This window comes from Odocoileus virginianus, chromosome 5, assembly GCF_023699985.2.
Source record: "Odocoileus virginianus isolate 20LAN1187 ecotype Illinois chromosome 5, Ovbor_1.2, whole genome shotgun sequence".
In the NCBI taxonomy this organism is placed as follows: domain Eukaryota; kingdom Metazoa; phylum Chordata; class Mammalia; order Artiodactyla; family Cervidae; genus Odocoileus; species Odocoileus virginianus.
This window is the reverse complement of record NC_069678.1, coordinates 64,988,773-65,013,086: the sequence shown is the minus strand read 5'-3', so window position 1 is coordinate 65,013,086 and position 24,314 is coordinate 64,988,773. Positions and strand designations below refer to the sequence as shown.

Sequence of the window (24,314 nt, the reverse complement as noted above, 5' to 3'; positions counted from 1 at the left end):
TAGAGTGATGTCATCTGCAAATCTGAGATGGTTGATATTTCTCCCAGCAATATTGATTCCAGCTTGTGCTTCATCCAGCCCAGAATTTCACATAATGTACTCTGCCTATAAGTTAAATGAGCAGAGTGACAATATACAGGCTTGATGTACTCTTTTCCCAATTTTGAACCAACTCTTTGTTCCACATCCAGTTCTATCTGTTGTTTCTTGAACTGCATCCAGATTTCGCAGGATGCAGGTAAGGTGATCTGGTGTTCCCAGCTCTTTCAGAATTTTCCACAGTTTGTTGTGATCCAGACAAAGACTTTAATATTGTCAATGAAGCTGAAATAAATATTTCTTACTTTCTCCATGATTCAACAAATGTTGGTAATTTGATCTCTGATTCATCTGCCTCTTCAAAACCCAGCTTGTACATCTGGAAGTTCTCAGTTCACCTTCTGCTGAGGCCTTGCTTCAAGGATTTTGAGCATAACCTTGCTAGCATGTGAAATGAGTGCCGTTGTACAGTAGCTTGAACATTCTTTGACATTGCCCTTCTTTGGGATTGGAATGAAAACTGAGCTTTTCCAGTCCTATGGCCACTGCTAAATTTTCCAAATTTCCTGACATACTGAGTATAGCGCTTTAACAGCATCATCATTTAGGATTTTAAATAGCTCATCTGTAATTCAGTTACCTCCGTGAACTTTGTTCATAGTAATGCTTCCTAAGGCCCATTTGACTTCACACTCCAAGATGTAGCCTAGCAGCCTCCTACTGTCCGTGGGATTTCCCAGACGAGTATCCTGAGGTTGGTTGCTGCTTTCTTCTCCAGGGAATCTTCCCGACCCAGGGATTGAACCTGTGTCTCCTACATTGGCAGGCAGATTCTTTACTACTGAGCCACCAGGGAAGCCCCATTCATACCTATAAATCTCTAAAAATACAACTATAGTATTTGTGCAAAGTATATTATACAACTGTATAGTTGTGTCTGAATAATATGTATACATACAATATAACAGTAATTATTTGGTTTTATCTAATATATAATCCATAATCAAGTTTCTTTATTGTCTCAAAATGTAGTTGGTTTGTTCAAATCAGAATTCAGGCAGTATCCTCACATTTCATGATTTTATTGTCTCTTTTAAAAAAAAGTTTTATTGAAATACGTACAAACAGAAAAGCTGTATCACAGTTTGATGAATATTCACCCACCAACCAGCAAATTATTAGCACCCCGAATCACTTTATGCTCTCTCTGATTCACTGTTCTTTCTTCCCCAAAGGTCAACACTGTCCTGATTTTTTTGTAAATAGATTAGCTTTGCCTGTTTTTGAACTTGATAAAAAGTGGAATTATGTGGTGTATGCAGTTTTCTTTCTTGGTTTCTTTCCAACATCCGTTGGATCATAGTAAAAGGAAGAGAATTCCAGAAAAACATATACTCCTGCTTCATTGACTATGCTAAAGTCTTTGTATAGATCACAACAAACTGTGGAAAATTCTGAAAGAAATGGGAATACCAGAGCACCTTACCTGCCTCCTGAGAAACCTCTATGCAGCTCAAGAAGCAACAGTTAGAACTGGACATGGAACAACAGACTGGTTCCAAATTGGGAAAGGAGTACATCAAGGCTGTATATCATCACCCTGCTTATTTAATTTATAGGCAGAGTACATCATGCAAAATGCCAGGCTGAATGAAGCACAGGCTGAAATCAAGATTGTGGGGAGAAATATCAATAACCTCAGATATGCAGATGACAGCACCCTAATGGCATAAAGCGAAGAGGAATTAAACAGCCTCTTGATGGTGAAAGAGGAGAGTGAAAAAGCTAGCTTAAAGCTCAACATTCAAAAAAAAGAAGATCATGGCATCTGGTCCTACTACTTCATGGCAAATAGATGAAGAAACAAAGGAAATGGTGAAGGATGAAGGACTTGATTTTCTTGGGTTCCAAAATCACTGTGGATGGTGACTGCAGCCATGAAATTAAAAGATGCTTGTTCCTTGGAAGGTAAGCAATGACAAACCTAAACACCATATTAGAAAGCAGAGGCATTACCTTGTCTCCAAATGCCTGTAATAGTCAAAGCTATAGTTTTTTTAATAGTCATGTACTAATGTGAGAGGTGGACAATAAAAACCACTGAGCACTGAAGAACTGATGCCTTCGAACTCTGGTGCTGGAGAAGACTCTTGAGAGTCCTTTGGACAGCAAGGAGATCAAACCAGTCAGTCCTAAAGGAAATCTGTCCTGAATATTCACTGGAAGAATTGATGCTGAAGCTCCAATACTTTAACCACCTGATGCAAAGAGTTAACTCATTGGAAAAGACCCTGATGCTGGGAAGGATTGAAGGTAGGAGGAGAAGGGGGTGACTCAGTGGTCATGAATTTGAGCAAACTCCAGGAGATGGTGAAGGACAGGGAAGCATGGCGCGCTGCAGTCCATGGGGTCTCAGAGTCAGACACAACTGAGCAACTGAACAGAAACAGCAAACACTGTTCTTTCTTGGTCTTTCAACTCAACAGTATGTTTCCTGTGTTCAGATATGTTGCCTGTAGTATTATTTATTTGTTTTCATTATCGAGTAAAGTTCTACTGTATGAATATACAACAATTTGTGTTTTCAATTTACTGTAAATGGACATTTTGAGAACTACATTTCATAATCCCAAATATGCCAAGGGATCAAAATAGTGTCTAACAGAGAAAGCTCAATTGATATTTATATAGTGCCTTTTATTTAATATTTGCTTATTGCATATTGATTCATTTGATTTTTGTTTCATCTAATGGGAAATTTTTAGATCTTCATGATTAGTTGAGTATTTTTTTTTTCTTACGCTGTGGTCTTTTAATTGTAGTGATTCTTGTTCTAATTGACAGCCTAAATTATGTCACTTTAACATTATGGTTGCTTTCCTTTTCCATTCAATATTTAAAATAGATTGATTTTTTTGTGAATTAAAGGAAGGAAATGACATGGCTTCTTTGTTTTTCTTCCAAGTTCTGTGAGTATTACTTTTGTTTAATTCTAGCCCTGACTCTCACCTGAGACTTTGATTTCAAATCCCTGTCTTATCACTCACAAGCTGTGTTACTGTGCAGGTTTGTGTCTTCTCTGTGCCTTTGTTTCTTCATCTGTAAAGTTGGGGATAACAATACCTATTGCATAGGGTGTTCATAAAAATGAAATGAATTAAACTAAATTACTTAGAACAATGTCTTGCTGTTATTATCATCCTTATCTGTAGTTCTCAAGTTTTGTGTCTTAATTTTTATCTGTTGGTCCACATAATATTGTCACTCTTACTTACTGGCAAAAGTATCTACATTTAAGAGAAAAGTTTGTTTATTTGTCACATCAAATATAGTTTGTTTGCACTGACACATTTTCATTATTTTCTTTATTTGGCTTGAAATTTCACTTGAGGTTTGCTTCTTACTACTAGAGTTCACGTGCTGTTTCTTCTGATTGGTTTTTTTCATGTTTTCACTTCTCAAGTCTGCAGGTTCTAACAGAATTAAAAGTTGGTTACAATGTCAGAAAAGTAGATTAAGAAATGCTTCTCATAATCTGATTGTTTAAAAATGAAATTGTATTTAATATATAAGAAGCACTCAAATATTTTCTCTATATTAAATTGTTTTATGTTGGAAACAGACCTGGTGACTAAATGCTTCTGAAATTGTATTGGGTCTTTATTCTGGTGACTTGAACATTTGCTGTTAAAACCCTGGGCAGTGACTTGAATTGTTTCTTTCTTGGGAGAATGGCTCTGTTACTTAGCAACAGCTAATATCCTATGATGATAGGAAAACAGCCAGAGACCACACTGGAGAAATCTTACTGGCTTTTGTGGCCAAGGACAAGCGCTGATGCTTTGATACAGAATTATGAGCAACTTGGGATTCTTTTCTTCAGATAATGTTGTCATGAGGCTGCAGAATCCATGTTTAAAACAATTGTGACTGTTCAGCTGAGTCAAAAGACTGTTCTCTCTCCTTCTCTCTCTCTGTCTCTCTCTTGTTACTCTAGTCTGATGTTCATTCAGGGATACTAACACCTAGAGCCCAAAGAAGAGAGTTACATATCTCCTAATCTTTGATTTGTATTTCGAAAAGGAAGATGTCTAGGTTATTTGGAATAGGAACTGCTTCCACTGGACTAACACACTGTGGAAATCAATGAAAATCAATGTAAAGATTGACTATTGCAAACATTTTTAGGACATACCAGTAATGGGTATGTTACTAAAGGCTAGTACTTCCATAATTTATCCGGGTGGATGGATGTTTGTGTATAGGAAACAAAGTATGAATTCTTTGGATTTCTTTTCTTAATTTTAGAGAAAAATCTCATTGACTTGAAATAAAATAATACTTTTTACCCCTCCTCAATGTTTTTTTAGTGAAACTGAAATGAATGTGTTTTAAAAATACTATTCTCATTTTACCTCGCCTCTTCCACATATCTGTTCCCCCGTCTACTGGTTGCCATGGAAATACGTCCCAGAACCCCTTAGAGCAAATGCCAGGCAGTGTGGGGTTCCCCTGTGGTGAGGTAGAGTCTTATCTGTAGAACAGTTTGTGCTGACTCAGCTGTACACAGAAAGACCTCAGCTGTGACATCTCTCTTAAATTCTTAATTAGCGAACTTGCTGGTGATTTCAGACTTTTCAAAGATGAGAAATCAGGTTTACTTTTCCCCCAAACACTAGCTAACTTTTTTTCCCTTCTCCCCTTTTGAAATTCTGGTTCAACAGTTATTATACCCACAGAGTAGAAGCAATTGGTAATGGAAATTACAGAAAACATTTGAAATTGGAGAAGGAGAGGGGCAGCCCAGTAGTGTAGGAGAAAGATTGAGGTTCAGATTTCAAAGTAATCTACTGTGTAGTCAATAGATTATACTAGATTATAATTAAATTATAATTCATATATGTAATATAATTATAGATTATAATAAATTATAATAGATTATGATAGAATATTTTATAGTCAATAGATGGGCATGAGTTTGAGCAAGCTCCAGGAGATGGTGATGGACAGGGAAGCCTGGTGTGCTGCAGTCCATGGGGTTGGAAAGAGTCAGACATGATCAAGTGACTGAACTGAGCTGATTGCACAGTCAAGACAAATCTCTCATTTAATCCTAAAGTATAATTGTGGAGCCAGAGATAATCTCCATGTTAGATTAGTTCTGTGTTTGACATTTAAAGCCTGTCTTAAATTTGGTGTCTGTGAACTTTATGGTTGACTGTCATGACTGCTGTAGAAAAAAAAATATTGCAATTCTATGGGAGATTAGTCTTTTATTTACAGACCCAGCTGCCCATGAGAATCATCTAAGGATCTTGTTACACAGAAAACTTTACCCTATTTCTAAAATTTCCCTCAGACTTGCTGACTTAGAATCTGCTGGTGGAGCTCAATCATGATTCTCTTTTACAGGCTCTGAGGATAAATTTTAGGTAACCAGCCTGGCAAATAATCTAAGACTAAAACCTGGCATTGTTTGAGTTCTCCTAAGGGAGCATCTTATTATTTAAAATTCTTCTAATCTATGAGAGAGCTGTGTTGTGAGAGTACATAGCTCTTATTTTCTTCAGTAAACCTGGCCCCAACTATGGCCAGATCACCTTACTTCTCTGAATATCAGTCCAGCTCACCTGCAAATGGAGGTGTTTACAAAAATATGGGAAGGATTCAATGATGAATGATGAATTCATGATGAAATGTGAATTTTTTTTTATGTAAGGAGATCTTATGATAACTTGAGGATTCTAAAGATCACTTTTTTAATGAGGGAGAAATTGGAAGTCATTTTTGTTCTTTAAGATACTATTGGAGAAACTTAACATAATTTGATAAAGAAAAAATTGAAGTACAAACTTCATTCAGTCTTTCACTCAGTTCAGTCATTCAGTCATGTAAAATTCTTTGCAACCCCATGAACTGCAGCACGCCAAGCCTCCCTTCCATCACCAACTTCCAGAGTTTACCCAAACCCATGTCCATTGAGTCAGTGACACTATCCAACCATCTCATCCTCTGTCGTCCCCTTCTCCTCCTGCCCTCAATCTTTCCCAGCATCAGGGTCTTTTCAAATAAGTCAGCTCTTCGCATCGGGTGGCCAAAGTATTGGAGTTTCAGCTTCAACATCAGTCCTTCCAATGAACACCCAGGACTGATCTCCTTTAGAATGGACTGGTTGGATCTCCTTGCAGTCCAAGGGACTCTCAAGAGTCTTCTCCAACACCACAGTTCAAAAGCATCAATTCTTCGGCACTCAGCTTTCTTTATAGTCTAACTCTCACATCCATACATGATCACTGGAAGAACCATAACCTTGACCAGATGGACCTTTGTTGGCAAAATAATGCCTCTGCTTTTTAATATGCTGTCTAGATTGGTCATAACTTTCCTTTCAAGGAGTAAGCTTCTTTTAATTTCATGGCTGCAGTCACCATCTGCAGTGATTTTAGAATCCCCCAAAATAAAATCAGCCACTGTTTCCACTGTTTCCCAATTGTTTTCCCGTGAAGTGATGGGACCAGATGCCATGATCTTAGTTTTCTGGATGTTGAGCTTGAAGCCAACTTTTCACTCTCCTCTTTCACTTTCATCAAGAAGTTCTTTAGTTCTTCTTTGCTTTCTGCCATAAGTGTGGTGTCATCTGCATATCTGAGGTTATTGAAATTTCTCCCAGCAATCTTGATTCCATCTTGTACTTCTTCAATCCAGCGTTTCTCATGATGTACTCTGCATATAAGACAAATAAGCAGGGTGACAATATACAGCCTTGATGTACTCCTTTCCTGATTTGGACCAAGTCTGTTGTTCCATGTCTAGTTCTAACTGTTGCTTCTTGACCTTCATACAGATTTCTCAGGTGGTCTGTATTCCCATCTCTTGAAGAATTTTCCACAGTTTATTGTGATCCACACAGTCAAAGGCTTTGGCATAGTCAATAAGGCAGAAATAGATGTTTTTTTTGAACTTGCTATTTCGATGATCCAGCAGATGTTGGCAACTTGATCTCTGGTTCCTCTGCCTTTTCTAAAACCAACTTGAACATCTGGAAATTTCCGGTTCATGTATTGCTGAAGCCTGACTTGGAGAATTTTGAGCATTACTTTACTAGCATGTGAGATGAGTGCAAATTGTGCGGTAGTTTGAGCATTCTTTGGGATTGCCTTTCTTTGGGACTGGAATGAAAACTGACCTTTTCCAGTCTGTGGCCACTGCTGAGTTTTCCAAATCTGCTGGCATATTGAGTGCAGCACTTTCACAGTATCATCTTTTAGGATTTGAAATAGCTCAACTGGAATTCCATCACTTTCACTAGCTTTGTTCGTAGTGATGCTTCCTAAGGCCCACTAGACTTCACATTCCAGGATGTCTGGCTCTAGGTGAGTGAGCACACCATCATGATCATCTGGGTTGTGAAGGTCTTTTTTGTACAGTTCTTCTGTGTATTCTTGCCACCTCTTCTTAATATCTTCTGCTTCTGTTAGGTGCATAGCATTTCTGTCCTTTATTGTGCCCATCTTTGCATGAAATGTTCCCTTGGTATCTCTGATTTTCTTGAAGAGATCTCTAGTCTTTCCCATTCTATTGTTTTCCTCTATTTCTTTGCATTGATCATTGAGGAAGGCTTTCTTGTCTCTCCTTGCTATTCCTTGGAACTCTGCATTGGAATGGCCATATCTTTCCTTTTCTCCTTTACTTTTTGCTTCTCTTCTTTTCACAGCTATTTATAAGGCCTCCTCATACAACCATTTTGCTTTTTTGCTTTTCTTTTTCTTGGGGATGGTCTTGATCCCTGTCTCCTGTACTATTACGAACCTCCGTCCATAGTTCATCAGGCATTCTGTCTATGAGATCTGGTCCCTTAAATCTGTTCTCACTTCCACTGTAAGGGATTTGATTTAGGGCATACCTGAATGGTCTCGTGGTTTTCCCTACTTTCTTTAAGTCTGAATTTGACAATAAGGAGTTCATGATCTGAGCCACAGTCAGCTCCTGGTCTTGTTTTTGCTGACTGTATAGAGCTTCTCCATTTTTGGCTGCAAAGAATATGATCAATCTGATTTCAGTGTTGACCATCTGGTGATGTCCATGTGTAGAGTCTTCTCTTGTGTTGTTGGAAGAGGGTGTTTGCTATGACCAGTGTGTTCTCTTGGCAAGACTCTATTAGCCTTTGCCCTGCTTCATTCTGTACTCCAAAGCCAAATCTACCTGTTACTCCAGGTGTTTCTTGACTTCCTACTTTTGCATACCAGTCCCCTATAATGAAAAGGACATCTATTTTGGATATTAGTTCTAAAAGGTCTTGTAGGTCTTTAGTTTCTAGCTATAAATTACCATTATAGCATAGTGTTCATTTCTTCAGTCTTATTTCTTAATAAAGAATTTATAAATATATAAATTGGATGGAACTGTGCAATACATTTACACAATAATGTAGCTTGTTTTGCTTGATTTAAAAGTCTCTGGTTTTATGATGTGGTGAAATATAGCATTTAATTTATCTGAAGAGTTGGACCTGCCATCTTTTAAGGCCTTTATAGCTATGGATTTCAATAAACATTGCAGGATAACTCAAATTCTGAAGCCTGAAAATGGTAATACAAATTTAACAAAAAATTAAAAATCATCTGTGTTATAGAACATTGGACATTTTCATTGTCTTACTACTTTTCCTGTTTTATAATGCACTGAAAAAAAAAGAGAGAGAGGGTTGGGAGAGAGAGAACATAAGTAAGATAATGTTATCAATCTTTTTTGCTTTTTAAGCTTCTTCAGTTTAATAGAGTTGATTGTTTAAAGATAATGTATACATAGTACTTTGATTTTCTAGTAGTCCTAATGGATTTTGTTACCTATGTATACAAATGAAAAGAAGAAACAAGCCATTTTTCTACTTCCTTTACCTGAAGGAATTCACTGTCTTTGCAACAAATTGTGTGTCTAATGCTTTTCGGTCTCAGATGACTTTTATGTAGCATTGTTTGGGGCAATGGCCAAAGTGCAGGCAGAGCAATTGAAGAATACCTTAGAATCATTTGTTATGCTTCCAACAGGCGTATATTGTATTAATATGTATTAACCACCTAATATATTCTAGGATAGGGCAATAGAAAGAAAGAATTCTAAAAAGATACTTTCATATAGTACCATGAAGACAGACAAAGAAAACTGGGTTTGCATTCTTATTATATCAGCTTCCAGCTGGGTAAACTTTGGCAGGTTATTCAACATCAGAATCTTATTCCCATATCTTGAATGCAGAGATGATCATTTCTACCTGATAGGGTGTTTTTTTTAGCATAAATGGAGAAGATTTATTGGATGATTTTTAGCACAGTTCCTGCAACTTAACAGGTTCCCAATAAATTATTACTAAAACTTCAGAACCATTCAAGGATGCTCAGCTCTTTCTTGTTCTGGGATTTGTTTGTTTGTTTGTTTTTTTAACTGAACTTTATTCTATTGATCTTACCCCCTTCTCCTAAATTTTTTGCTTTGAAATAATTTTAAAAAGTAAAGGAAAGCTGAATAACCCTTTTTATAGGCAAATAAAGATGAAATAAGTTGGATGTGGGGTTATTGGAAACGATAGCTAAAATGAGGTTTGTGCATTATGGAATAGAAGGTATATCTCACCAATAGGGTGAGAATTGGCTAAACTATCTATAATATTCATTGTCACTGCAGACATTAATTGGTTTTCCAGATGATACAGTGGAATGGATGGGTGACTTCAGCTGCTGGTATTTCTCTCACAGTTTTTCTCTCTCTGAATTAGAATTACTGATATGTATGCTTGTCTTCAATGATAGATTTAAATGCCCTTGAAAAAAAATTCTGTAGTGTGCCCTTCACAACACAAGCCTGACATGAATTTGGATTCAGTCAATATTTGTTAATTGAAAAAAATGGGAATATGCTAGTGTCGTAACAAAAAAAAATTGTCCAGAATAATAGGGCTGCCAGTTTCAAAAATTAGGATAACAAATCTACAACTTAGTCCCTTGGTGGAATGTTGATGCGGGAACCAGTTTTTTGAAGGGTCTTTTAAACCTGTAGATAGGGTTTCGGTTTTTTTAAATTGTGGTAAAATAAACATAACAAATACACCATTTTAACTACTTTTAAGTGTACAGTTCAGTAGCATTAAGTACATTCACATGGTTGTACAACTATGATTACCGTCCACCTCCAGATTTTATATCTTCCCAAACTGAAACTATGGAAAGGGTTTTAATTTCACACTTGACTAACACACAGTTTTAAAGCCACCTCAGTGGGCTGCAGACCAGGGACAGTCACTGGAAACAGTGCTATTGTTCCTTTGCACCTCACAAAGTTGTCCTTGGAACTCCTCAGTATAAGTAACGCAAATAAGAGAGTCTGGGAAAGAAGGAAGTCAGCCTCTCCCTCCCCTGATTGCCGATGGAGAACAGTGTGCCTGCTTCCTTCATTCCGTCGTGGGGAACCCCTGCTTCCTTTCACAAGTCTCCATTTTCCTCAAGACAGACAAAGAAGAAAAGAGTATTTTTGGCACCAACTGAAAACTAGCATAAAACCTCAACATAACTGAATGATAAAGACAAAATCATGACCAAATCAGTCCCTAATGTTATTTGGAGTCTATGCCCCAGGCATTTTTAGTTAGCATCCATTTTAAGCTAACAGCCCTATTACAAATAAGAAATCTGCCATTTGTAGAGGTTCAGTATTTGTCCAAGAAACTGGTGGTGTTAAGTGCCTCAACTAAGGATTTGAACTGAATTCTAACCCTTGAGCCCTTGCTCTTTCTATTCTGCCACAAGAATGTATTGCTAGAGATTCACCTTTTGTAGCACTTGGGTTGTTCTTCAGTTGTGATAGAGCCACTTTTTACCAAAGGAGGATCCCTCTTGATCCTCCTTTGGAGGAGGATCATTAATCATTTGCATGTCTATAAACAGTTGAATATACAGTTAATAGTCATGGAGGTTATTTCTTTTTTTCTCAGAAGATTGAACAAGTCAGACAAATTTTGGAACCTGGAAGTCTTTTTATGTTAATTTAACACTAAAACCTTTCTCAGCTCATTCTTTTGTTTCGGTTCCCAGGGGCATGAGATTGCATTCGATATAATCTTTCATAGCATATTACCATCATTGGTCAGCTGGGAGTCCCTGTTTAGTTTTCTTTGCTCCCTTTTATTCCTAGCTCTTTCCAGCCACTGTAATTAACCATTCTAATGTGTTAGCTATTTGTGTTTTTGTATCTGAACTTCCAAAATATGTGTTGTGGTTTTTGTAAAGAATCTTAATTCACATAAACAGTATTATATAATGCATTGACCCCATGCTGTTTGTCCCCCTTTTCATTCAGCACTGTTTACAAAATCTCTTTATGTTACTATTGACATTAATTTATTTTAATTATTAATCTATGTCAAAACAGAAGAGAACTTTAGTTATTTTTTGTTGTTACAGTTTTTCATAGTTTTATTGCACTATGTCCAGAGACAGGTTATATGATGTTGATTTTTTTTGAGACTTATTGAGGTTTCTTTTATGGTCTAATATACAGTCTGTTTCTGTAATTGTTCAGCGTGTGCCTCCCCAAAATGTGTATTTTCTGTCGGATGTAACATTCTCTTAAATACAATACCTTGAGCCTATTGAATTGTTAGTCGTCAGTTTATTTTTTTTTTAATCTTCTTCTGCTTTATTATTTTCTGAGAAAGATGTGTTAAAATTTTATTTTATTTGTTTCCTTAACTGTGGTATCATTTCTTAACTATTTTACCCTAGAAATTCAGTAAACAGTACAGTTGAAAGCATAATTGCTCTGGTTGAATCTGGAAGAACAGGTTTTAAAATGAATGTACTTTCAAGGTCCCATCCCCAGAGTACCTCAAGGCACCTCTGTAGAATCTCTAAATTGGAATATTATTTCTGTAAACAAGCTATCAATTAACCCTTTAACCTTGCACTCTTATTTCTTGTCACCCACCCACTAAATTAAACAATTTTCAATTCAAAACCAGATGGACTTTCACATCCCCTTCCTCATCCCTCTGCATGGAAGTTTTTACCCTTGCCATTTGGTCCACCTGAATTCTTCTTCACATAACCAAACTCTGTAACTTACTCAAAACTGTTCTTATATACCCAAAGAATAAAAAAACTAATTAAAAAAGATATATACATAATTCAGTGTTAATAGAAGCTTTATTTACAATAGTCAGGCAACCTAAGCGTCCATCCATAGATGAATGGGTAAAAGAGATGTGGTATGGAATGGAATACTACTCAGCCATAAAAAAGATATTGCCATTTGTGACAACATGAATGGGCCTAGAATTTATTATACAAAGCCAGATAAAGACAAATACAAACATGAAAAAAAAAAAAAAAAAAAAACCAAAAGCAAATGAACAAACTAAACAAAACAGAAACAGACTTACAGAGAACAAACTGGTAGTCACCAAAGATGGGGAGTGGTTGGGCAAAATAGGTGAAGGGTATTAAGATGTACAAGCTTCCACTTATTAATAAGCCATAGGATGTAATGTACAATATAGGGATTATGTTCAGTAATATTGTAATAACTTTGTATGGTTTAGCTTTGTAATAGCTATGGATGGTTGCCAGACTTACTATAGTGATCAATTTGTCATGTATATAAACACTGAATCACTATTTTGTATACCGGAAACTGATATTATATGTCAACTGTACTTCAATTAAGAAAAGAAAAAGAAAAAAAAAAGCCTTCTCAAATTCTGCTTCTTCAAGAAATCTCTTCTAGCCACATCATTTCTTAGAATTCTAAAGGCAATGATTGCTCAGTTCAGTTCAGTTGCTCAGTCGTGTCCAACTATGACCCTATGGACTGCAGTACGCTGGGCTTCCCTGTCTGTCACCAACTCCTGCAGCTTACTCAAACTCATGTCCATCGAGTCGGTAATGCCATCCAACCATCTCATCCTCTGTCGTCCCCTTCTCCTCCTGCCCTCAATCTTTCCCAGCATCAGGGTCTTTTCAAATGAGTCAGTTCTTCACATCAGGTGGCCAAAGTATTGGAATTTTAGCTTCAACATCAGTCCTTACAATGAATATTCAGGACTGATTTCCTTTAGGATGGACTGGTTGGAACTCCTTGCAGTCCAAGGGACTCTCAAGAGTCTTCTCCATTGCCACAGTTCAAAAGCATTTGGTGCTCAGCTTTCTTTATAGTCCAACTCTCACATCCATACATGACTACTGGAAAAACCATAGCTTTGACTAGAAGGACCTTTGTTGGCAAAGTAATTTCTCTGCTTTTGAATATGCTGTCTAGGTTGGTCATAGCTTTTCTTCCAAGGTGCAACTGTCTTTTAATTTCATGCTGCAGTCACCATCTGCAGTGATTTTGGAGCCCCCAAAAATAAAGTCAGCCACTGTTTCCACTGTTTCCCCATCTATTTGCCATGAAGTGATGGGACCAGGTGCCATGATCTTAGTTTTCTGAATGTTGAGCTTTAAGCCAACTTTTTCACTCTCCTCTTCCACTTTCATCAAGAGGCTCTTTAGTTCTTCGCTTTCTGCCATAAGGGTGGTATCATCTGCATATCTGAGGTTATTGATATTTCTCCCAGTAATCTTGATTCCAGTTTGTGCTTCATCCAGCTAGGCATTTCTCATGATGTACTCTGCATAGAACTTAAATAAGCAGGGTGACAATATACAGCCTTGATGTATTCCTTTCCTGAGTTGGAACCAGTCTGTGGTTCCATGTCCAGTTCTAACTGTTGCTTCTTGACCTTCATACAGATTTCTCAGTAAACAGCTCAGGTGGTCTGGTATTCCCATCTCTTGATGAATTTTCCACAGTTTGCTGTGATCCACACAGTCAAAGATTTTGGTGTAGTCAATAAAGCAGAAGTAGGTATTTTTCTGGAACTCTCTTGCTTTTTCGATGATCCAGCAGATGTTGGCAATTTGATCTCTGGTTCCTCTGCCTTTTCTAAAACCAGCTTGAACATCTGGAAGTTCATGATTCATGTATTGCTGAAGCCTGGCTTGGAGAATTTTGAGCATTACTTTACTAGCATGTGAGATGAGTGCAATTGTGCGGTAGTTTGAGCATTCTTTGGCATTTCCTTTCTTAGGGATTGGAATGAAAACTGACCTTTTCCAGTCCTGTGGCCACTGCTGAGTTTTCCAATGATTGCTAGTGCAGTTAATTTAATGTTTATTCACTGACCTAAATTTACTAATTGGTTAATATATATTTAGTGGCCAGCATGTGGAGTGGTTGGAATTTCTGTTTATATAGCTGTAGTTGTTTATTAGTTGGTGTGTTTGTTTGCTTCCTCTGCTTTGTTGTATAAGTATGTTGAGGGTAACTTGTGTTTTGTATCCTCTATTAATTAAGGTACCACATAATGGCTTGTTCTTAATAGTTGACTGCCGAAAACACTTTATTTACTTCAGTGTTAATGGGGATAACTTTATATAGGGGACAGTTTTGTTATATTGCAAGTTCTTTAGTTTACTGTACTTTGCAAAATATGTTCTTTATTATTCATAAGCATGATCAGTGAAAGTTCTTTAAGATTCTCTTCAAACTCCTTATAGACAAATTTAGCCTGTTTCTAAAATAAGCATTTGTGATTATTTCAATGTAAATTTATGTACAAAATAGCCTTTATGAGTTTAAATTTATCTACTGTCTTTTAAGGCAGTGTTTGTCATATCTGGTAAAGTGACGAGATGGACTAGGCTGTCTTTCTTCCTTTCCCCCTTAACACTAATTATTCCAGTTAAGCTTTCAGTTTGCAAGGTTCCCTCTAAGGATAGTGACCTTAGTGTTAGAGCATACAGAGTTCCAGCATAGTTGCAAGAATAGCTTGGTTTTTCAGCTGATGAGATGATTGCATCATGTGATGGAGTCACCAGCACGCCTTGGAGCACTGGTAGCACTCCTGGCCTGAGCTGGTGCTGTTTGGTGTACAAGGCATGTTTAAAGCTGTGTTATGCTCCACACTGACCTGCCAGTGTGGTTGCATTGCACAGGTGAAGCATAGCCAGCCACATCCTAAAACAGGTAGGTTAGGCTGTAAAATAGAGGTTGCAAGATGAAACAGAAGATCAAATAGAAGGATTATAAAATACCTATAAGCCATGAGCCATTAAGTCCTTTATATTTTATTTCATTTTCCCAACTTCTGTGAAGTGGGAATTATTGTGTCCATTTTAAAGATGAAGAAGTGGAATTCCATAGAGGTAAAACGACGTATTAATTAATGGACACTGAGTAAGTGGTAGACATGTGTATTAACTTCAGATCTGACAGCTAAATCAACATCCTTAATTCTCCTTGTTTTTACTTGCATAACACCCAGTATTGTTTTGTACCCTTTGTATACTTTAAAGAAATGTGATTATTTAGAGTTAATGGTTGATTTTCTTTCCTACTGGACTACAGGTCCATGAGAGTAGATCCGTGTCTGTTTTGTTCAACCAACAGACCAAGCGCTTTGCTTGGCACATAGCTGGTGATCAGTATATATTCTTTGTTTCCCTTGTTCTTTTTTTGAAGGGAAGCAAGTAGTGCAGACAGGCCAGGTTTTCCACCACATTATGCTGACTCTCTTAGGTAAGAAAATGTGTAGAAAATCTAGGCCAGCTCTTGAACCTGAACAGTCAGGGAAGGTTTTATGGGGAGCCATCTGCTTAGATGGAGATCAAATAACCTTTAACTATAACCTGTATATAAGGCTGTGAATGACCTCAAGTACTTCACTTACAAGAAGGGACAATTCAATGTGGAGGCATCAGTAAAAGTGGGGAAATGCCAATGCCTTGATAATATAGATTCGGGTGCTCTAATTAATTTTTTTAACCTTTTTTTTTAATTAGAAAAAATCAGGCAAAGATATGCAGACCTGCCTGGAGAACTCCACATTATTGAACTTGAAAAGGATAAGAATGGACTTGGACTCAGCCTTGCTGGTAACAAAGACAGGTCACGCATGAGCATATTTGTGGTGGGAATTAACCCTGAGGGACCTGCTGCCATGGATGGACGGATGCGTATTGGAGATGAACTGTTAGAGGTGAGGGGAGTCTATTCTTAATTTTTGTTTGGGTGAGATGATTGGATATAGAGGGTAGTGTATAAGATGATGAAGTAGAAGGGTAAAATGTCATAAATTGCATTTTCTTCAACTATTTGTTATCATTTTCCCAAGCAAGAAAGAAAATCATATTGTTGCTTACAGTTACTATTGGCTGCTTGAGTCAAGACTAATCTCACAAAACAATTTAAGGGCCTTTAAGTAAATTCTCATGAAAATATATTAAAAGAATAGAGCTTGTTTTTGAATATAAATTCCAAAAGATTCAACACTAATTTGTGTGTTAATCTGACATTATTAGTGTTTAACAGAATCCTCTTCAGCTTCTGAATTAACTGTAAATATAACATTTGTTTTTGTTGCTGTTGTTGTTTAGTTTTTCTGAAAGGTGTTACAGCCAACAAAATCTTATGAACTGGTTGTCAAGGACTGGCTAATATCTGTGAGTTGGTAATGTGGTTACAGTCACATAGGTTCCTTATTTAGGAACAGGAGAGAGAAAAGAGAAGTTAGGGAGGGGACTGATCCTCTGCTACTATTCCAGATGATTTCATCAGTAATCTGAAAAGGTTATTCTCATATTTGTAAGCTTAAAGTCAGGGTCTCTGCTCTACTGCTAAGTCACTTCAGTCATGTCCAACTCTGCGTGACCCCATAGACGGCAACCCACCAGGCTCCCCCATCCCTGGGATTCTCCAGGCAAGAACACTGGAGTGGGCTGCCATTTCCTTCTCCAATGCATGAAAGTGAAAGTGAAGTTGCTCAGTCGTGTCCGACTCAGCGACCCCATGGACTGCAGCCTACCAGGCTCCTCTGTCCATGGGATTTTCCAGGCAAGAGTACTGGAGTGGGTTGCCATTGCCTTCTCCCTCTGCTCTGAGTTTATCTTATTTTTATATTTATTTGCCAGTTCAATCATTCATTAATTCAACTAACAGTTTTTTGAGTGTCTCTTAGGGCTGGATACCAAAAAAGAGATGAATGCTCCAGTCCCTTCATTCAGATAGCTCACAGTCTCAAGAAGAAAAAAGACATAAAAGATTGTTGCACAACAAAAGTGAAAAAAAAAGATTATAATAAAATAGCAATATGTACTTGGTGCCAGACATAGTTTTACTGAGGTCACAAAGTAACGAGGTGAGGTCGCAAAGTAAAGGAGGCTTTGGGATTCAATATCAGGCAGTCTGACTTCTTAGCTGTTTGTTAACCAGTGTGCTCTAAGGCCTCTTGGATAAAATACTCCAACACTTGAACATTTAGGGGAGCTGAGTCACAGAGGCACTGAGTGTCAGATGCTCACTTCACATGAGGCCGTACTAATTTTTCATTTTATAATTTCCTCTGCAGACTCTACTCAGAATAGAATTCATAGTCATCTATAATGTGACTTGCCTAATAATATCTACAGCCAAAGCTGTTCAGACACAACTCTAAGATCATTAGTATCACCCTCTGTCTTCCCAGCCTTGGTAGTTTCTCCTCATTTTGAAACCCGTTTTCACCAAGAAGTCACTCCTGGAATTACTTTTCTTGTTGTTTGTAATATAGCATTATGAAAGCGACTCACATCGGGTAGTAGTATTGACTAGCATAATCATCAAGTAAATAAAAATCAATGGTATTAGTATGGATTAACCAGTATAATTCATTGCTTCAAGTTCATTTCATTTTGAGATTTCTTCATAAACAAAACTAAAGTGATGGTGGTGGTAATAATGATGAAAGTAAAAGCTAGTTTACTGAGCTATCCCTAGCATTTTACCATGTACTAACACATTTGTATTCTTAAGAGCCCTATATGGTAAGTACTGTTACTATCCCAATTTTCTGGATAAGAAAACTGCATAAGTAACAGAACTAAGTTGCTAAGAACCCAGGTTTGCCAGGCTCCAAGATCTGTGCTCTTGCAACTGAAGTATACTGCATTCTCCACGGTACTTCCAGCAAATCCTGTCTGTTTAGATCCGTGAGAATCCTGACTTATGATATTCTAGGCTTTAGGAAACCATATATATTAAATCATACTGCTGTATTATGCACACCTAAATGCATTATTTCCTGTCTTGTGTGGTACATGGAAATGTTCCAAAAGCTATCATTTGGAGCATGACAATTCTAGTTCTATTTTCTCTGCCTTATTAAGACTCAAGATGGAATGACTAATGTCATCCAGACCAAGAAGAGAAGTGGTATGTTATTTCTGTGTCTGACATTTTATTAGATAGAGGAAACAGATGAGCTAAGGCTGCAGGGTGATGAGAGTGTTTCATAGGCCATACAGTAAAGTCAACATTGTGTGCAGGGCAGAGAGCGCTAGACTAGGAAGACCTACTTTAATTATTCCAGTTCTTTCTGTTATTAATTACATTTCAGAAGGGATTTTAATATAGTGTAGGGCACATGGTTGACTATTAATCAGATAATATTTCCTCTCTTAAAGACAGAAACTTCAGGTATCTGTTTTCTCTCTAGGCTAGAAGCTAGAAGAGCTCTCCTGAATAAAAAAGAATATTAGCAGCTTTTTCAGACCCCTCCTATTCCCTCCTTTGACTTTCTGAATTTGGTCCTCTTGTTGCTCTTCAGTAATTTTATCTTCATTCAGAGATTAAAAGAATGAGAAGATTAAACATGGCAATAAATTAATCCCCCCATACTCTCCACGGAGTCTTTTATTTAAGTAAAATAAAATTAAAAGTTGGAATACAGAGTCTAGCATCACACATCTTTGATTCTAACCCTCAGTTACCTTCTTTATCAAATGGAAATTTTTTATTCATTTAGTACATACTTTACTAGGCATCTTTTGTGTAGGAGGAAGTATAGGAGCAAGGTACTGATTTTACATGGTGAAGAAAATCCATCATCCTATTCTCATAGAGCTCACAGTCTAGTGATTCTGTAGCTTCAACCTCAAAGACTGTTATAAGAATTAATGAGAAGATAGGTCACATTTTGCCACCACATCTGGCATTTACTAATACCATAATACATTTCAACTGATAATATTTATAAAAAAATTTTATGTGGATTTGTGGGTCTCAGTTCTTTTTAGCTTATTTATATTAATGTATTTGTCTCCAAAAGTATATTCCAGAGGGAAACCATCATACTCTCCAGTAGCTCCATGCAGCATCTTGAAAAGCTGAGAGAGTAGAAAAATGCACAGACTGGATTCTTACGCAGTTATAAGCCATCTTCTCATGGGCTTCTGGCTTCTAGGTCAGGGATGACAGTAAAAAAAAAATCATGTGGGAAACATTTTCCTGGTTTCTTTTTATAGCAGAGAAAAAATTTCAGTCATTTCTCTATGATATGTGAAGAATTTGTTTATAACATAATATCAAATCCAATGTGCTTTTGGACTGAGAATAAGGCATTGATACAATGATGAGAACCAGGAAAGCCAGAAGCCAGTGTTACAATAGCTGTTCTTGGATATGCAGTGTATTAGATGTTGTTGAAGGAGACTGCATCACGAAGGAGGCATTTCCAATGGGCTTTTAGATCATACTTACTGGGTTAGAGCAAATCTTGTGTATTTGCTGACCCATCTGCACTTCATTTATTTTTGTCAATTGAGGTAAAGTTATCCATGTCTTGATCAATCTTACAATTCTGCTATTTGCTCGTATTATTTCTCATAATTGCTTTGTTGTTTTCATTATTACTTTCCTCACAGCCCCCTTTAATTTAGGGTTGATCTGACTTTTTCAGGCCCTCAGATGTAGTTAATTTATAGGAAGTAGAAAAGAGCATGGTCGAACATACATTGTAGCTTACTAGAAGTGAGAAATTCTGCATCTCTTCGGAGCCCCGCCCATGACTGATTTTTGGCACAGCAGCCGCCAGTAGTTTTGTTGCTGTAGGAATACATCATTACAGTGCAAGAGCAGTCAGCAAGTTCTGTCATTGATGGCTCAGTTCATGTATAAAAGAAATCTTACACTGAGCCCCCAGAAGACAATGTGATTAAATCTCAGCTTCTTTCTCCTTTACTAGGATGCTAGTGTGGGGGTTCTGAATTAATTTCAAAATGCATTAGCATATAATTACCATGTAGACTGGAATGAGACTTTCTAGGGTATTGGCTTTCCCTAAGCAATTAGTCCCAGAAAATACACAGGCCCGGGCATGGTGCTGTCTTGTGAATATAGGATTTATTTATAATCTTCCCTACAGGGCGAGTGTGGGAGGAGAGCTGATAGTGCCATGTGGGGATTGGAATGATTTGTCAGGTGAGGGAAGCAGCCAGAAGGAGCAGCGTGGGTGGCATTTGGAAGTGTGCAGTGGATGGGCTTGCATGTCTGGCTCCCACACCCTTTAAGACAGACAAAGTTCATTCCCTTTGTGACATTTACCTGTAGCATATCTTAAGTTAAATCTTATTATTTTTGTACGTGTATAATAGGTTTATTTAAGAACCATTGAAAATAAAAAGTATGAATACTGCCTATATTTGCCAAGAATAAAGACATAGAACTATAGGTAAACTCAGATCTTTTTGTTTAGTAATACTTATTTTATCAGAGGAAAAAACTTAAATCATTAAATGACTGACTCAGGTACATGTAGGTGCTTTATGACAAACTCCTGTCTGAGGGTGCTTACCTCCACACCAGTCCAAAAGGTTGATCCTTCACTTGTTGCCAGTGAATTATTTTTGAAATCTTTCTGAAGACTTAGATGTGATTTAGAAGTACCCTATAGTGAATAAATTACTAGGTTTTAGACATCCATAGATAAGATTCTACTTTATAGTCAAAAGTTTCCATCATCTTAGACTGGGTCCTTTAGATTATTACCATACAAATGAATGTAATTTCCTAAAGTATGATTCTTAATGCATTAATTATGCCTTAAGAGAGCTCAGAGAATAAAATATCCCCTTGTGGAAACACTAGTTTGAGGACCAGAAAGAGGAGTAAAGGATTTCAAAGTTGTAGTAAAATGATTTTTCCAACAGTTTTATTAACAGAAATAGGTTTATAATAGCTAAAAATACAAAAATAAATTGATAAACATTTTTTATTGTGGCCATAGTGTCAAAATATATCAAATTTTACTTTTTAAATATGTGATTTATTGTATGTATTATATCTCAATAAAACTGCTAAAAATGAGTTGATCGTCCTGACAGAAACTGTAAGCAAGTCCTGAATATAACCTCACATGTGCAAAGCTGACTTACCCCATTTTCTGACTCTTAAAATTGTATGCAGCCTAATTCATAGCTCTGAAAGTCAACAGAAGAACGTGGTGTTGACTGAGTGGTCAGCTTCACACACAAAATTGTCCTGGGATCCCAGAGGTGTATATGTTTTTCCTTTCTTTCAAGTGCAGTCTCCCTTGTCATTAAAACATTGTAACTCGTACTTATCTGTATTTTGCTTAATTATCTTCCCTAAGTAATCCATTGTATTACATCCAAATTAAGTTACAAAAAGATGAGTTTGTTTAAAATCAGAGGTAGGGGAGCTATATTGGGAATTGAGTTGACACTGAGCATTTATAATCTGCTAGGCTTTGCTAAATTCTTTACAAGCATTCTCTCTCTTTTTTAAACAAAAGTAGATGCTACATTAGTACCCATTTTACAGATAAGGAAATATGAGGGGCAAAATCGACATGAAAAACACCGATTTTTCAGACTCTAAAGGCTATGTTCTTAAGTTTAGTTCTGGATGCAGTTAATCCAGTGCTAGGTTAGAATATCTGAGATAATTTTTCATGATACAATACCCTGTTACACTTTTTATCTTCTTAAAATTTAATGCCACTTGGAATTCATTTAAAAAAAGAGTGCAGTCAGTGAAATTATACCCATCTCTCAAGAACCAAAGAAGAAAAATAATCTTTTTTTTTTTTTTTAGCTTGTTCTTGCCTGATTTGAGAGCTCCACTATGCTTCATAATTTAAGAGCTTTCACCCTCAGTGCCATTATAGAGTTAAAATTTTATTTCGGCTATAAGAAATATTCTGGAAAACCTTACTCATATTGGGTGGCCTGGTTCATTTCTGTGTTTCCTGAAGTGAAGTCTTTGAGCTCTACTCTTGCCATTTTTGTTTCTGTCTCTGGCTTGTTGGGGGAAGTGTTTTGAATTATATGGTCATACATCGTTATCTTTATGCTGCTGAAATATTTAGAATAAAACTCTATATTCTTACTGATCTTTTGGAGGAATGCAATCTTTTAATTTTTATTTTCACAGTCCTCAATATTGATCCACAAAAGCTTTAAGCGGGATCACTACAGTGAGCCACATTGTCTTAAAATTGAGGGGGGAAGTGGCATCAAAAAAAAGTAAAAATGAGGATGTTCAAAGGAACTCAGTTACTGTGGAAGCTTATAAAAAATAGGCAGAGGAATGTACGCAGGGGAAGAAAGGTGCGTTTTGGAAGGTACAAGTGGATTTCGGCAGTGATTCTCCAGACTCTCCTTTCTGCAGTTTTCCCTCTGACTCATACATTCCATATCAGGGTAGTTGTCCAGGCTTCTGGTCCCTCCTTTTACCAATTTCTTCCCCATTCCCTTCTAGCCCCACTCATTGTCATACTGAAATGCAGGCTGGAAAGATATGCTCTTAGGTTATGGAGAAGTACTTCCTTATATCAGCCTCATCATATAATTTTTTTTTCTATATTTTGCTTGTGTGCTAAGTTGTTTCAGTCATATCTGACTCTTTGCAATCCTCTGGACTGTAGCCCACCAGGCTCCTCGGTCCATGGGATTCTTATAGTTAAAATTTCTTACAATCACCATGCAGGCTTTTTATTTATTTACTTATTTATTTTACAGTTTGAATCTCTGGTGATTTATGACATTGTTCTTTGTTGTTCAGTTGCTAAGTTGTGTCCAACTCTTTGCAACCCCATGTAGTGCAGTATTTCAGGCTTCCCTATCCTCCACTATCTCCTGGAGTTTGCCTAAGTTCATGTCCACTGAGTCAGTGATGCTTTCTAATCATGTCATCCTTATGATGTTATTTCATCACAGATTGCTATAAGGATAACTACTGCTCACCCATGAGGTGTTCCAAATTTACTCATAAATTTTCAGGAATGAGATACTTTATGTTCTCTCAGAATGAGTCAAAAAGTCATCATTCTGCATATTTACAATATTTAAGCAATGTGAAGGATAATTAAAAGATCAAGAATTTAAAATGGCATTATGCTCAAGACCATGTAATCTTAAGGCACAAAGCTTGAAAGGAAAGTGTTAATGAAACTCTTATTCCGGGTTTGACTTACTAACAATATCAAACACCTGCTTGAACTCATCACAAACATAGGTCATGTATGTGTGTTTTATTATAGTTTGTAAGTGACGTGAAAGTTGCTCAGTCATGTCCAACTCTTTGTGACCCCATGGACTATACAGTCCATGGAATTCTCCAGTCCAGAATACTAGAGTGGGTAGCCTTTCCCTTCTTCAGGGGAATCTTCCCAACCCAGGGATAGAACCCAGGTCTCCGGCATTGTAGGCAGATTCTTTACCAGCTGAGCCACAGGGGAAGCCCAAGAATACTGGAGTGAGTAGCCTATCCCTTCTCCAGCAGATCTTTCCAACCCGGGAATCGAACCGGGGTGCATTGCAGGTGGATTCTTTACCAACTGAGCTATCAGGGAAGCCCATAGTTTGTAAGAGGTAGGTCTAAAATCAGTAATCCAACCTGAAAATCAGATGTTCCACCCAAAGCAGTAGGCTTGTGCCAATTTCACATCCTGTTAGGAAAAATTATGCATTATATATCAACCCCAATCCCCCCTCAGTTTGCTAAAATATAACTAAAGTATTATAGTATAATATATACAAAGATATTATATATAGGTAACAATAATCACGTCAGGATATGAAGTGTCTGATATCACTTCAGAATCACCAAACACTGGTTTCTAACACACAGTTTCTTTGTATGCACTACCGTGGCTTCCTTAGCTCTGCCAACATCTACGCTGTATATCCTCCTTGTTGACTCTGAGTGTGTGGCTTAAAACATCTCCCTGTGATTCTGTACTTGAAATGCTACTTTGACCATTTCCCTCACAGTTTTTTGTTTAAAATCTTTTACTTTGTATTGAGGGGTATGCTGCTGCTAAGTTGCTTCAGTCTTGTCTGATTCTGTAAGACCCCATAGACAGCAGCCCAGCAGGCTCTCCTGTCCCTGGGATTCTCCAGGCAAGAACA

General features: G+C 37.2%; 1 protein-coding gene across 8 annotated transcripts in view; it reads left to right on the top strand.

Annotated features, from left to right (window-relative positions):
* Positions 1–24,314, top strand: part of PATJ (PATJ crumbs cell polarity complex component) — a 368,893-nt gene that overhangs the window by 186,249 nt on the left and 158,330 nt on the right. For all 8 annotated transcript variants that reach the window (XM_070468065.1, XM_070468067.1, XM_070468062.1 and 5 more), the window contains exon 28: positions 15,909–16,105. In XM_070468065.1, the coding sequence (XP_070324166.1) occupies positions 15,909–16,105 (197 nt within the window). The remainder of the gene's footprint in view (positions 1–15,908; positions 16,106–24,314) is intronic.